General features: G+C 39.4%; 1 protein-coding gene across 2 annotated transcripts in view; it reads left to right on the top strand.

Moving 5' to 3' along the window:
• Window positions 1-14,715, top strand: part of LOC148423094 (fibroblast growth factor 14) — a 126,285-nt gene that overhangs the window by 74,253 nt on the left and 37,317 nt on the right. The window contains exon 1 of one of the 2 annotated variants that reach the window (XM_088415116.1): window positions 14,094-14,698. The exons of the other annotated variant lie outside the window; for it this stretch is intronic. Within the exon in view, the coding sequence (XP_088271242.1) occupies window positions 14,506-14,698 (193 nt within the window). The 5' untranslated portion in view covers window positions 14,094-14,505. Of the gene's footprint in view, window positions 1-14,093; window positions 14,699-14,715 lie in introns of those variants that run through there. 2 annotated transcript variants of the gene reach the window in all.

The raw sequence follows: 14,715 nt of genomic DNA, 5'->3' as shown, positions 1-14,715 counted from the left end.
CGGCATCGCCAAATAGTGTTAAAGTAAAGTGACTTCCTTTTGAAGCATTTTATGGACTTAAGCAGGTCAATAATATGATGCCCACTTACACCCCATGTCTTAAATATTTTAGTTCTGGAGTGTCACTTTGATGCCAGAAGTAATTATGGATGTGTCCGTCCTCATTAGGCCAGATAGTGGATATGCCAATTGAAGTGTGATGATAGCCATAGAGCAGGAAATGAAAACCACAGAGTGTAATGTAAGGAAGGAAATGGCTCCTCAGATGATCAATACAGTTAAATACAAACCACATGACCACAATATTTTTGTAATACGGTATGCTGAAATTTACTGACACAATGTAACCGGCCATGTTCTTGATGTCACTCACTGGGTAACGGCCAATAAAAGTAAACGTACAACAACAGTGAGGATACTCTGAATGCACTGTTTTTACATTTTCAATATTGGCCACTCTGTGATGTGACTGCAATAAAAACAGTCATGAGCACTTAGGCTAGCTATTCTGCTAACACAGTTATGAAGGCCAACTTAAATATAAAAGCTTAGTCCAGCTATTGCATTGACGCCCATGTCCTATTTAGCGCATTTATTTTGAAGATAGTTTTTAGACCATGTCATGACGTGATGTTGTTTGTTGTCGGCATTTTTTGTTTTGTTTTACCTGTATTCCCAGGAAAGATGCGGAAGCTCGGCAGTGCTCTCTTCTCGACTCGTGAAAATGCTAGAGTAGTTGCCCTTCTGTTTTGTTTATAGTCTTATGTTGTTGAAACGAAAGGTCAAGAAAAAGAAAAGAATGGGCTATTGTTGGCATATAAAAACATTAGAGTTCCAATACTGTCTATTTAATAGAGGCGCATTGTGTAAATGCCAAAGTGCTGTATGGAACTAATGTATTCTAATTCACTGATGCTGTTTTCCAAGTGAGCTAAAGAAAGCCTAAAAAGCAGAACAAAATGAGATCATTTGCTGCTTTATAGTCCGATGTGTTGTTCTGACATATGAGAAAGAGCGAGAGAGCTATATTGATCGCTAAATGCTAATTTCTGCTCCCGACATAAAATCAAGCGTCCCTGTTCACACAAGCGAGAGCAGCCGGCGTAATAATAGTACCGCCCTGCCTCACTGCTGTTGGAAATCCTGTCCTCAGGGTGTGATCTATATGTGTGTCTGTTGCATAACGTGGAAGTGAATTGACATCACACAATCTAAGATGATAATGCTCACTTTTTGATTGACACTATCACAATGTCAACAATAAGTTTATAACTATCATACAGATAGAACTTTTTCATATGTCAACTCTCTTGAGCTAAATAAAGATTTCCAATATGTTACAAAAGAAGCATTTGGCTCACTATATGGTGAAAAGAAGAACAGCTAATTATGTCTTGAGCCTAGGATGGATTACAACTTTTAACCATAAGAAAACATTTTTTTCTCACAACACAAGTATTTTTTTTTACTTTTTCTGGAGCATTAATTTTGTAATCTTACATACATATTATTGTCGTTTCATACTTCATTCCTGTAAGTTACATCTCTGAGTATCCAAGGTAGAAAGCGAATGGCCGAAAGAGAGCTTCTGTAGCATCTGACGGAGCTTGTTACCTGAACATATCAGTGAGGAGAAGGGTATGAAATTATTTCCAAAGCAGTAACTATACCATGAAACACAGCAAAGTAGAGAATGAAGTAGAGAAATATGACACAACGTAGACATTACCAAGACTGAGAATAATAAAAACACAACAAAACTACTCAAACTGGCTAAGGCAACACTGAAGGAATTTCTCATAAGTACTGGCCATTTAGCAATTGTGAAAACAAACCTACAGTTTTTGTTTCGTTTTCCCCCTAATGTATTGGCTATAGGTTAGAATGTCACCACTTTAAATCTCTAAACGTGTGGCAGTGTGATGAAACCCATGTTGAACTTTTCAGAATTTCAAAAGGAATATTTGGGGCAAGGCGGTTTGGTGGAACAGAGGTTAGCACGTCCGCCTCACAGTTAAGGGACTTAAGTTCAAATGCACCCTGCTGTGGCGTTCCTGTGTAGAGTTTGCATCTTCTCCCTGAGCCCGCATGGGTTCTCTCTGAGCAGTCCGGCTTCCTCCCACATTCCAAAAACATGCATGTCAGGTGTATTGGACATACTAAAAATTGTTCTTATGTGTGATTGGGTGCATAAATGGATTGATTGTCTATATGTGCCCCGCTATTGGCTGGCAGTCAGTTCACGGTGTCCCCTGCCTACTGCCCATAGACGGCGGGGATAATGAGGATAAGTGGCTACAAAACCATCATTGCCAAAAGAGCACTTTAACGAGTTACAGTGAAGTATTGTGTTATTGCATTGTTTTGTTTTCCATTAGAATTAGAAATTTAAGAACAAGATAGAGGGAATTCTGAATGATTCCAAATATATATCAATCTTGACAAAAAAAATAAGCATCTGCTAGAACACAGGTGTCGAACTCCAGTCCTCGAGGGCCGATATCCTGCATGTTTTCAAACCTTTTCCCTCAAAAACACCTGATTCAAATGATTGGGATCATTTTGAAGCTCCTGCAGAGCTTGCTAATGAGATAATCATTTGAATCAGTTGTGTTGGGGAAAGAAAACCGGAAAACATGCAGGATGCCAGCCCTCGAGGACTGGAGTTCGACACCTATGTGCTAGAACGTAAAACAACAAACACCCCCCTCTAATATATATGGATTACCCTCTAATGAAAAGGAGAATGTAGACTTTTGTTTCCAATGGATGGCATCATTGGTGTGCCCATCTATTCGGCATCCTTCCTGAACCAGACTAGCAGAGATAGTCTGATAGCTAGCAAATAGTTAGACAAACAAACATGAAAATAAAAACATGATTTTTTTTGAGGGAGCCTTGGCAGAGGTTTGTACGAGACATTCTAAGTGTTACTCAAACAACACATGTTGGAATGAGTCTCTCGTTTGACACAATACTTTCTTATGACAAATGACACACAGTCAGATGAAGGCTTCTCGGCAGTGTTTTCCTCCACTTGTCACAACCGTGGAAGCTTGATTAAATGAGAGATTGATAGATTTGATCAAAGAGATAAACTTGGACTCTGAAGAGGGCTGCCATTATCAGATGAAGATGTCAAAACAGAGCAAGTGTGACGTGACATGTTAATGACCAATTGAAGGCTTCTTCCTCATCTTTCTTCTTTGTTATGGTTTATTTTAGCTACAGGGATGTGATTGAACTGTAACATCCACTTTGAACACACTGCTTATTTTTCCTCCACCCGATATATGTGATCTATGTTTAATTCATGATATCACGCCACGCTGTGTTGGCCCTCGGCAAATTGGAGTTGATGGGTTTCCATTTAGAGGTTGCCCCCTTTTGCTTGTTTCTCTGCTGAAGTCGACCATGAGGCTTGTAGTCTTTAGCGGAGTGGAGCGTCAGGGAGTCAAGCATATAGATGAGTTAGTTTGTCTTTGTGTGTATGTGTGTGAGAGAGTGAGCGAGAGAGAGAGAGAGAGAGAGAGAGAGAGAGAGCGAGAGCGAGAGCGAGAGAGAGAGAGAGAGAGAAAGCGAGCGAGAGAGAGCCTGCAGTAATGTCGTGCTGAGCGCCACACTGTCCTCTAGTGGCAGAACGCTAGTACAGCACGTGCATTATCTCAAGCAGAACATTTTATGATACTTGGTAAACTCGACCAGTGGTTCTCAACCTTTTGTCATTGTGCCTCCTATGAAACATGTTTTCAGCCAAGTACCCCTAAACCAGTGCAAAGCGTTTTTGAGTTGAAAAAAACAAAAACTTACAACATAATAACATAACATTTGTTTTGTTTTATGAACTTATATTTTCATGAAACAATTACTGTATATCAAAATAAATAAATAAATAAAATGGTTGGAAGTCTGAAAAATTAGAATTCCGACCTTCCTGTGACAACAGCTTTTACTTCGAATGAATGGAAACATTTTTAAATATGTACTCTCTGCAATAAAATCAGAGCTAATTTAATTTGTATATTTGCATTGGTATAGATAATTGAACATATATATTATTTGTTATGAATAAAGCAAAATCAATAATTGAACATGCTGGGTTGCATTTAAATACTATTAAAAATACTGTTGTGTAATGTTAGTGTGATTGATTGAGTCATATCATGTGCACACCATGGTCTAGTCTCCTAATTGCTTGCCTGTCTCATACACTCCATCTTACTCTCCTCACAATGCTGCTCTGTATCTACATTTTGTGTTGATTCCTTAACCTTAGTGCAGTGACATCACATCCCTATCACCTCATTGGCTTGCCAAGTGTCGCCATCAGTGTTTCCATTAATGCCTTGTGCATCATATATTTTCTTTCATGCGCACTATCAAAAGGTTGAAGTCGCCTCAGTTAATGGAGCCCGGTATCGTAATGTTAGCCTTCACAGACATTAGTGTTTGAATCTTCATTCTCAATTGACCGCCTGCCTTATTGGAGGCCTGTGATGCATCCAGCAGCAATAACAGAATGGAATGGACCGCCATTTCTCTGTGGGAAGCGTGTCATATGTTTTACGATGATTGCAGTGTGCTTTCTGTCGTGTTTATCATGTTCTCATATATTGAGCGCTCAAGATAGTACTGTTATATAATTTTTCTTGTGAAGCGATGCTTGTAAAATATAAAAAGAATACATGCATTAATTATGATTGCGGTGCAGAGCATGACAACAAAATTCAGGCATATACAATGGAATATCAATACAGCGATATAGCTACTTTGTGCCTCTCCTATCGGGCTCTCAGTGCATTTCATTTTTTTTTTTTCAAAAGACCATAACTTCACAGTAGCGTATAATGAACTTCAGCTCTCACACTAATACACAATCTAGTTCGAATTAAGGCACTTTTGCCGAAAACTAAACTAATGCTTTTCTACGTCTGGCACTACTAAGAACGTTAGCAAAATCCACACTTGCACGGCCGCACCGCTGTGGCTTATGTCTAACACAAGTGCGGAACTTACCATAGATGTGGGCAGAATCAAGAGATGACCTTTCATGCAAAAATGGGCGAGGGATGAGAGGTGTTAGCAGAACGTAAAGTGACCTGGCATTCAGAAATGGGCGGGGGCAGGGGTAGCACGCTCAGCAGCGGGAATTGAGAAGTTGGCGTCTCACTGAAAGCACTCTGCTATGTGTTGGTTAAAAAAAAAAAAGTTTGTGCCACAAAAGAGACTGTTGGATGGGAAAGAAAGGTACGGAGGGTTTTACTAAACATATTTCACACATTTTATTTATGCACTGCCAATGTGAAACAAAAAATACGAAACGCTGAGTGAGCAAAAAGATGAAGCGCAAAGTGGCAAGCGAACACTGTATATTGTGTATACTATGGCAGATATCGCTCCTCTTTAAGTGAGCTTTAAAGTTGAACTCATATTTTTAGCCATGGTGAAAATTAGAATTCTAGGGTCCTCATACAGGTTCATACCGAGCCCAAGTACAAAAGTTGCTGTTTATTAGATGAGACTCAATAATTAATTAGTGCTCGCATGCATGTGTATGAGTGCGAGAGAGATTTTTGAGGTCGGTCTCATGTGGCCCGTTCAAAAAGCTCTACCTTGCTTCTTCCTTGATTAGTGTTGTGCGTGTGTGTGTGTGTGTGTGTGTGTGTGTGTGTGTGTGTGTGTGTGTGTGTGTGTGTGTGCCCCCGTGTGTATTTGTGATGAAGTGATGGATCATGCCTCTGGCTTAAAACTTGTGTTGCAATCACAAATTTGCGGTAGCTAATGCAGGGCTTATTTTCTCCATTCCATAAGCTGCAACCCGCACACTATATTTAACTCAACACCATTGATGGCTTTCCCCTGGATCAATCAAGGAGTAATATTAATGATTTTCCCCCAGGCGCTAGTGGGTTAATATTTTGCCGCCATACAAATCCCACACACAAATGCAGTTGTCACTTCCAACTAATTGATATTCTCCCACACTGCTCCGGGCTTCCCAAAGGAGCGCCAAACTGCTGACGAAGCTCGCTGTTCCTCTTCCACTGCTGCATCCTTAAAAATAGGATGTCAACTATCTGAATATGTGATCAGAATGCAGATGGCACATTGGTTTGCTTTGCTTGCCAAGCTACTCAATGATTTTGCTAATTGCTACCGTGAAGAAAGACCACTAAAGGGGAAAAGGTTACACGGAGGGAATTGGGGAGATTTGCGTAATCACTTTAAAAGTCATGTGATTGTCACGATGGCGTAGCATGGTGGGTGAGGGGGGTTGAGATGAGGAAGGGTGTGGACCCAAAATGCAGGGAAGCGGGAAAGCTAGTTCAATTCTGGAAAAAGATTAATAAGAAAATAACAAAGGAAAGCAAAGTTGACAAAGAAAAACAGAGTAACAAATCAAAACTCAAAAATAAACTTTCCACTCAATACTTGAACACTAAAAACTCCTTAAACAAAGGCACAGAAGAAAACGACAGCAACAATTCAATAGGAGACCATAACAGTTGGACAACAAGATCTGAAAGGAGAACTAAATACTGTCTGCTCAAACCTAAGGAGAAAACACGTAACACCTGGGCAGGAAACAATTGCTGAAGGGAACTGATTGGCCAACTCAAGGGAAGCAGGTTGACAATGACAGGTGGACACAATGACACTGACGAGACACTGACACAAGGGGAACAGAAACATGAACAAAAGACCAAACTTAGAATGTGCAAAGAGAAATCAAAGCCCAACAGAAACCCAGAACAGAAAGGAACAGAAAACCCCAACATGAACCAAAACACAAACAAAATTCCACAGAACATAACAGTGATGAACTTAGCCAACACTATATACCTGTAAATGAAAACCAACACCTTATATAAGTAGTTGTCTGGGAAATATTGTGGCCACTTGTAAAAAAGGCTTAAAATGAATTAAAAATGTGACAAGGATACATGGACTTCTTTGATCATCCGGCTTTTGCCTCTACCCAAATAAATTTTCCAAAGATGTCTCACACAACAAACAAATCTAAGTGAAATCTGTCAGTTTTCAAGGTTGTTTCAATATAGAATATCTTCCAGATATAATATAATAATATATAAAACAAAAATATGTGTTTATAATAAAATATATAAAAAATAGGTTTATATATATGAATATATATATATATATATATATATATATATATATATATATATATATATATATATATATATATATATATATATATATATATATATATATATTTTTTTTTTTTTTTTTTTTTTCTTTTGGGTGGGGTGGGGGGGGGGGGGACTCCCTCATTGTCTCAACACTGTGTCCAAATGCAATCTTTACTGTAAGCATTGACCTTTCTCGACCAAAGGTCCCACATATAGGTCATTGTGCAGCCCTCACAGTCCAATAAGGATGCTCCATCATCTTCCCCCCAGAGGCTTTTCCACTGGTCCCCTCCTTCAAGGAGGCAGCCAATCATTGCAATGTAAGTATTAACGAGCTAATTCAAGCAGCAAGTGGACTATTTTTGAGTGGCACTTGCTGTGTTTCATTAGCGTTCCTGTCGGAGGTTTCCATGCCGCAGGCTAGGCTTTAATCTTATGCTTTTGGAGGGGTAAGGACGATGGAGAAGGGGGCTGGGCAGCGCTTCATCATACTCACGAGAGGGAGACAAATTATAACGTGGCTCGACGTAGTCCCCAAGGCACATTTGAGTGCCTGGCAGCCATTATGGGATGTACATTTAAATGATTTTATGACACAAGCTCACAAGATGATGAGCCGGCGAGTCAAAGGTTTGTGGCCGGGGTCACTATGTCCACCGCCCCTTCTGGAACATTCCCTGGAGGATATATAGTAAATTATCGGTGGACACTATTGTCTGCCAGCATGTTATGTGAGTTTAGTTGGGAATCCTAAGGGCAATATTTGAACAGAATTATTTGGGGGTCAGATGAACATCATGCAAATATCATTTATGTGGATTTGAAACCTAGGACATAAAATTGAATGTGGCACTAACTGAATGTTTTTTCTTTTCTATTATAACCTGTTATTGCTTGTCAATTGCTATGGGTGACAGTAGTGTTCTCATCTCACTGGAAGCACATCTGCAGAGACATACTTCCAAAAAAACTATTAGACAATTTATAGTCATTGCAGAGAGTTGGGATGTGGCAAATAGTTTATTTGTTCCAGGATCAGAGGGTCATAGCATTTTACTATAACTTTTAACAATTTTACCTGTCATATTATAACTTTGTTAACAAGAATAAGTTCATGGTTGTTTATCATGAAAACAACAAAGAACTCACTTGTGTAATAAGGATAACCTTACACACCTTTTGCTACATTATTATAAAAGTAAATTAACACGTGTAAAAATCAACACAATAACAGTCTCGAGTCCTGACTAAAATTTAATAAATGACAGCCTCAATACTTTGATTGGGAGTTTACTCACTGTAACTGAGTCAAACATCCAAAGCAGTCGAATGCACTCATGTTGCGTAATTCAGACATTTCATGCCTGTATTGAGTAGTGATGAAGGAACGCGGCCGGGAGGCGGAGCGGCGAGAATCATCATCAGTCGGCTTGTTTATCCAACTTGTGTCGGCTGACATTTTGTTGTGGCGTCGCTGCAGGACATTGAACTCACACTAATGTCATTTCCTCAAAGCAGATTGGATTAGAACATTTGGTCCTGATGGGACGAGCCTACATCTGATTCGATTGCATCTATGCAGTTTTTCTTTGTTTTTTGTCATCTTTTTTTACTTACATACTGTATTTTATCCAGAATATTTTTACTTTGGGCAAAGAATATTCTTACAACAATTGTATGTACAGTATTGAATTAAGAACACCACTTCTTTCGAAAACACAAATAAACTGTCTGACATTCATGAATGGATGATTGTGTATTTGCTACATGGCAGCGACTTTTTTTTTTTTTTTTACTGCAGGTGCAAAATTCACGTTTGCATTAAGCCCCCCTCCTTCTGATTTTGATATGACTCCTTTTTTTGTTTACCATATATGGCAATTCTAAGGCATTTTTACTCCTTATGTTTCAACAATTACCCATATCATTGAAGAACAAAACACGCATTTTTCTTAGGAATGTTGTGCAAAAGTGTCGGTTACATAGAAAGTTACGACTTTTTATGCTCCCTCTTCAATATTGTCCCCCCCCCCCCAAAAAAAAAAAAAGATGATTTATGGCATATACGTTTTAAATTTAAAGATTCTCTCAAAGTCATAAAGTGCAACCAAAGTGTCATAAAAACATTCTTTGTGCTAGTATGTGACTTAACATGAAGCTTGAACACATTTCTGGAGTTCAATTTGTAGGCAAATGAATGCAAAGTGCTCAGGGGGGTCAACTGTCAAGTTCTCCATGTAACCATATTAGGGCCGAGTAGAGGCAGTATAAATGCTGGCATTGGTGATCAGGAGGGAAGGCTTTTGGCCAATGCGAGCTTTGGAATGGGACTGACATGGAGGCGCGTGCATTTACGTGCAGGAGGAAAAAAAATGTAGGTACGTGTGCACTCGACATATTGATTGCTCTTTGTTTTTCGGATGTTTTTTAGGCGGAACTTGAGCATTGGTTTAAATCGTTTTTAATCCACTTTTGTTTTGTACTGGTATTGTGAAAGTTGCAAAATTTCTCTTTTCTCTTGTGCTGGAACATAACAAAAATTGGAAATGTGAATATAATACTTTCGAACTAATGCTTACAATTTTCAATGCTACAGATGTGTTTGTTTTCTATTTGTATTGTAAAGTTGCCTTTGTAGTTCGGAATAATTTCGGAGCAACTTTATAATGATTTAGCTTTAAATAAAGACAGTGAACAAGACTAATGGTTAATTTATATCGCATATGTCAAAATTGAAGCCTGCCACACCCTCTTGGATTTTATATTCTGTTGTTGTTTATGTACTCATTGAGCGGCCCAAAATAAACTCAATCATTGGACCTTCTACATCAGTGTAATGCTCACCTTTTTAACATTTTATCATCAATAAATAAGTGTGAACTTGAAAATGTTTACTATTTCACAAAGTAGATAAAGCCTTAAGGTCTTTCTCAAGTATTAGCTGAATCATTTCAATACGTTTACTCTCTTGATAGAAAGCTGAATAAGCCTTTATTATAAAATATATGTTTTCAGTTATATTTCTAGTCTCATTCCCCTTCATCAATACTCCATCATCTTCAACTGACACTGACAGCACAGCTACTACAACTAGCAGGAGTGTGCTGTTATCAGTTTCACGCATTTGGTGTCGCCACGGAAATGGTTGAAATATTTGTTGTTTTGATATTACAGCATAATGGAAAATAAGTATTCAGCATAACATTTTGTTGTTCAGCGACCATCCGTTATGTTTGAACAATGATTTATTTTTATCTTATTTTTTTTACCTGCATCAAAACTGTTTAGAATGAATCTGCAGTTAGTTCAACAACAGACATATATCATTGTCTTGTATTTGACTCCCTTTTAGTAGCTCCTCCCTTCCTTAACCATAAGAATCTTCCTTTAACTTTTCCCTTCACACTACCTCACAGACCAACAGAATGCTGTGTTAAGACTTCTGTCTTTGAAGCTTCAGATATAGAAAACCCCCAAAAGACATTTTTAAAGGCTTTTTTTACCCTGAAATCCTTATCCTGAAACATTCCGCAACACAGAATACCTCTATTTCATTTTCCTTGCAATACATTGGACATTGTTGTTTTGTTAATCGTTATCCTCTCCCAGAATCTGGGTCTGCATATGCCCACTTGGGGAGGGAGAGCACAGTAAACAATCATATTTTTTAAGTATTTTTATGCGTTTTTAAACAAGTGCATTGAAAGAAAAAAGATTAACAAATGTTTTCTATTTAAGAAACTTTATTAGTCAGTGATTATGAGACATGGGAGAGCCCCTGGAAATTGCAGGCCCACAGGCCATTGCCCAGCGACAAGACCACTGATTATGCTCAATGATGCTCTATATGCTAGATTGCACTGCAATGTATTCAGATACATAATCAGCAACTGCCCAGTATGGATTTTACATTTTTGAACACATAATGTGGGATGTTTTGAACTGTTAATTTCTCTCTAGTCCAAATCTCGGTTGTGTGCCTGTGCCAGTCATGCCTCTGAGTCTTTTTGAATTGCTGAGGGCTGACAATGCAGAAACTGGAAGTGTGTTGGGCAGCATTGGAAAAAAAAAGATGTCATTTGTGACCCTTGGGTTGATGAAAAAAATCACCAAATGCCAGTCATGCATTCTAGGCTGTTTGAATCGCAGAATATGGGTGTTTGGCGCTGGAACAAGAGGTCAGACATTTATTGTGGCTACGTGTTAATATGTACTGTATGTCTTGAATACTGTTATTCGGAGCCCATGGGCCACAAAAAAAATAAAAAAAACAGCCACGCCCACTAGACCATTTGAAAAGAAATTATTTGGCTGATACATGGCCCTCAAGTTGGACAGCCAACTATAAGTTTCAATTCTTATAGTTTTTTAATTGCTATGTGTTCTTGCCGTGTTCTCCTTTGAGGTTAAATATCATGTCTGTCAGTCTGTGTAATGAAAGGTCAGTCTGCCACGTGATTGCTTGCCTGAACATTTTGTCTGTCTTCCTTTTTGCCGCACTAGACAAGCAGAGCACTCTGTCTCGATATATTTAGACGAGTAGATGGTCCACGCAGTGCCTCTGTCACGGTCTGACAGTGTCCGCTGCTGGCTGCAGCCTTTTACTGCATCCTCCAGTCAATGCAGCGTCACAGTCACTGCACGTGTATAGTAGAGAACACACTGTTGTTCACGCGTGAAAAAAGTCTACATAAGGCTGTTAGTGTGAATTTTAATTCCCTTATCAGCTATGTTCAGCTTGATGTATTTTTCTTCCCTCTAAATCCCATTTATCTCAGGGAGGAAATACCAGGTTTTCCCTAATGAGAATGGATGACTTTGAATGAATGTGCAGATGCTCATCCGTCAGTTCTCGCCATCCAATAATAGTGCAGCTGGATTCAACAGGTGCATGTGGAGACCCCTGGGACAACCCCCTTCCTCAGTCTTTGTAGCCTAGAGCTTTTAATTACAGACGCAAACAGCAGATGGCTCTCTCGAGTTTTAATTTGAATGTCTGTGATTTCCTGCCATGCTGTTGCTTCTGCTTCCTCTATATATATATATATATATATATATATATATATATATATATGTGAGTGTGTGTGTGTGTGTAGGGGGAGGGGGGGGGGGGGGGGGTTGTGCGTTCGCCTACCTCCCACAATCCAAATATAAATGGTCTATAGGCGTATTTGTGAATGTAAATAGTTATTTTTCTTTGTGTGTCATGTGATTGGCTGGCATGTTCAGGGTCCATCCCTCTAGTGCCCAAAAACAGCTGCGATAGGCACCAGTAAGCCTGTGACCCTCATGATGCTAAGCGGTTGTGATAATGGATGGAGATGAAAAGTTGCTGTCCATGGTGCTGAAAATATTGAGCTAAACAGATAGGCTTTGGCATACATTTTTTTAGATTTGTCGATCTTTTTGCATAAACTGACTGAAGTAAATATCAAAAGTAGGGTATTACCATAAATATATGAATAGACGAATCATAGGCATTAAAGGTTAAAGTGCAAACAAAGCATAACAAAGCACAACTAGTTAAAATTTACAACAAAACTAAGCATTTTAAACAAAATTATGAGTTACAAGTAATTGAGCCATTTATATTTTTGTTTGTAGTATCATGTATCTTTATTTTTATTCATAATATTTATAATTGGAAGCATTTTATCGACTATACTTAACACCAAGTCAAGTCAAAATATTTTTTTACAATAATGTTCTCTGCAGAGCCACTAGTCTAAACAATGGATTATGAATAATATTACATTCATGGAATATGATTTAAGGTGCAAAAACACCTCAAGGACTTTACAGTTGCTCCGGTAATCACAATCATGGCTTGATTGGTCCTTACTTGAGCCCTGAGCAGCTTTGTTGTCATTTTCACTCAATAGCAGCTGGCAACATGGCTGCCTGCTGAGACGGATTAAAAGACTGTTTAGGTTGCAATGTTTAGGTTAGCTGGTTGCATGGAACATACTAGTAGTAGTAGTAGTGTATTTTTTTTTCTCGCATGAGTTCACTTTCAAAAATGTGACATTGAAAAGTCCAAATTAAATTCAGTATAAACACGATTGTTCCACGCTAAGTGGATTCTCAAATGAAAATTTTCAATTAAGTGGCTATTCAGTCGAACGCCAATATGTAATGATAACCACTGGTGTCAAGCCATAACCTTCTAGGTCACAATCAGTTCTTTTTTTTTTTTAAAATCCATTCCAGGTTTGTGAGTGTCAATTTTACACATTGACCGATTGAAAGTGTTGAGAAGGCCTTGCTCTCTTTGATGATGCAATGTTAATAGCAGATCAAGCTTACCATTTTGTGGCCTCTTAAAAAGTGATGATTTTGGAGGTTCGGGGATTGCGTCTTACCCAAGCGATATCTTTTTTTGCAACTGTATCCAAACTATCTTTGGTTGTTGATATTTTGCAAAGGCAGCCACTTTGAGTACAACTTTTCATGACTCTCAGTATCCAAGTCGTTTATCTGAAGTTGCAACTCTTTGAAATAAACTCTTGTGTTCCAGCATGTAGTAAATTGAGATAATGGGTGTGGTTTGTTGATTGTGCTGTTATATGTAACTACATCCGGTTCTAATTGTGTATCTCATTTTACAATACAAGGTTTGCGTACACATTTTACTATGCAGACTGTCACGCCGCGCACACGTCAAGTTCATTGCACTGGGATCAGTTTTTGTGAGCGTGTAGCTATTATTTGTTGTCGTTTTTGGTGATTGTGCCGCATCAGAACTTCACGGAATACCGAAAAAAAACGCATTCTACCGCACAAGTTTGGCTTACTTTTGCGATTGCGTCTTTATTTGGACGTGTTGCTCGGGAACAAACTTCACTCCCCATAGATGCGCTTTGTGTGCTCATGCACGAGCGTCACTTAGACAGCAGCGTGAACGCGCCCGCTCGGCTGACAGGAGGAGAAAAAGGAGGAGGGTGGACAAGCACGGCTGGTGAAAAGGAGGGAAAAAAGGAGTGCATTTGCCTCTCAGCACGCTGCAAGCCGCAACTGGACCTTCTTTTTGTTCGTATTAACAAGCGTGAATCGGGAGTATTCCTTTGGATAGCACTTTCAGGGAGCCCGAGTTCTTCAAGACTGTTTCCCCCCCTTATGCATTCATGCGGAATTACGCATGATTTCCTGGATGATCCACTCAGTTTATTGTTTATCATGTAGTGTTCCGACAGCACGGATAGTTGTCATTCTTTTTAATAAATAACAAAGTGACATTTGACACTATACTGGACCGGAGCGGACCGCACACGCCGCCACCATGCCGGGACCGTGACCCGGTGGCCGTTTAGTGCGCACACCGCGGGAGCCGGACGGCTGATTTTGACCAGCCATGGCCGCTGCCATCGCGAGCGGGCTGATTCGGCAGAAGAGGCAGGCGCGGGAGCAGCATTTGGACCGGCCCTCCACCAACCGGCGCCGGAGGAGCCCCAACAAGAACAAGGGGCTGTGCAACGGCAACCTAGTGGACATCTTCTCCAAAGTGCGCATCTTTGGCCTCAGGAAACGCAGGCTACGGAGACAAGGTGCAAGTTTCGGCCAC

This window comes from Hippichthys cyanospilos, chromosome 5 (assembly GCF_059441005.1).
Source record: "Hippichthys cyanospilos isolate Australia breed blue-spotted pipefish chromosome 5, RoL_Hcya_1.0, whole genome shotgun sequence".
NCBI lineage: Eukaryota > Metazoa > Chordata > Actinopteri > Syngnathiformes > Syngnathidae > Hippichthys > Hippichthys cyanospilos.
This window is presented reverse-complemented; position numbering and strand designations above follow the sequence as displayed.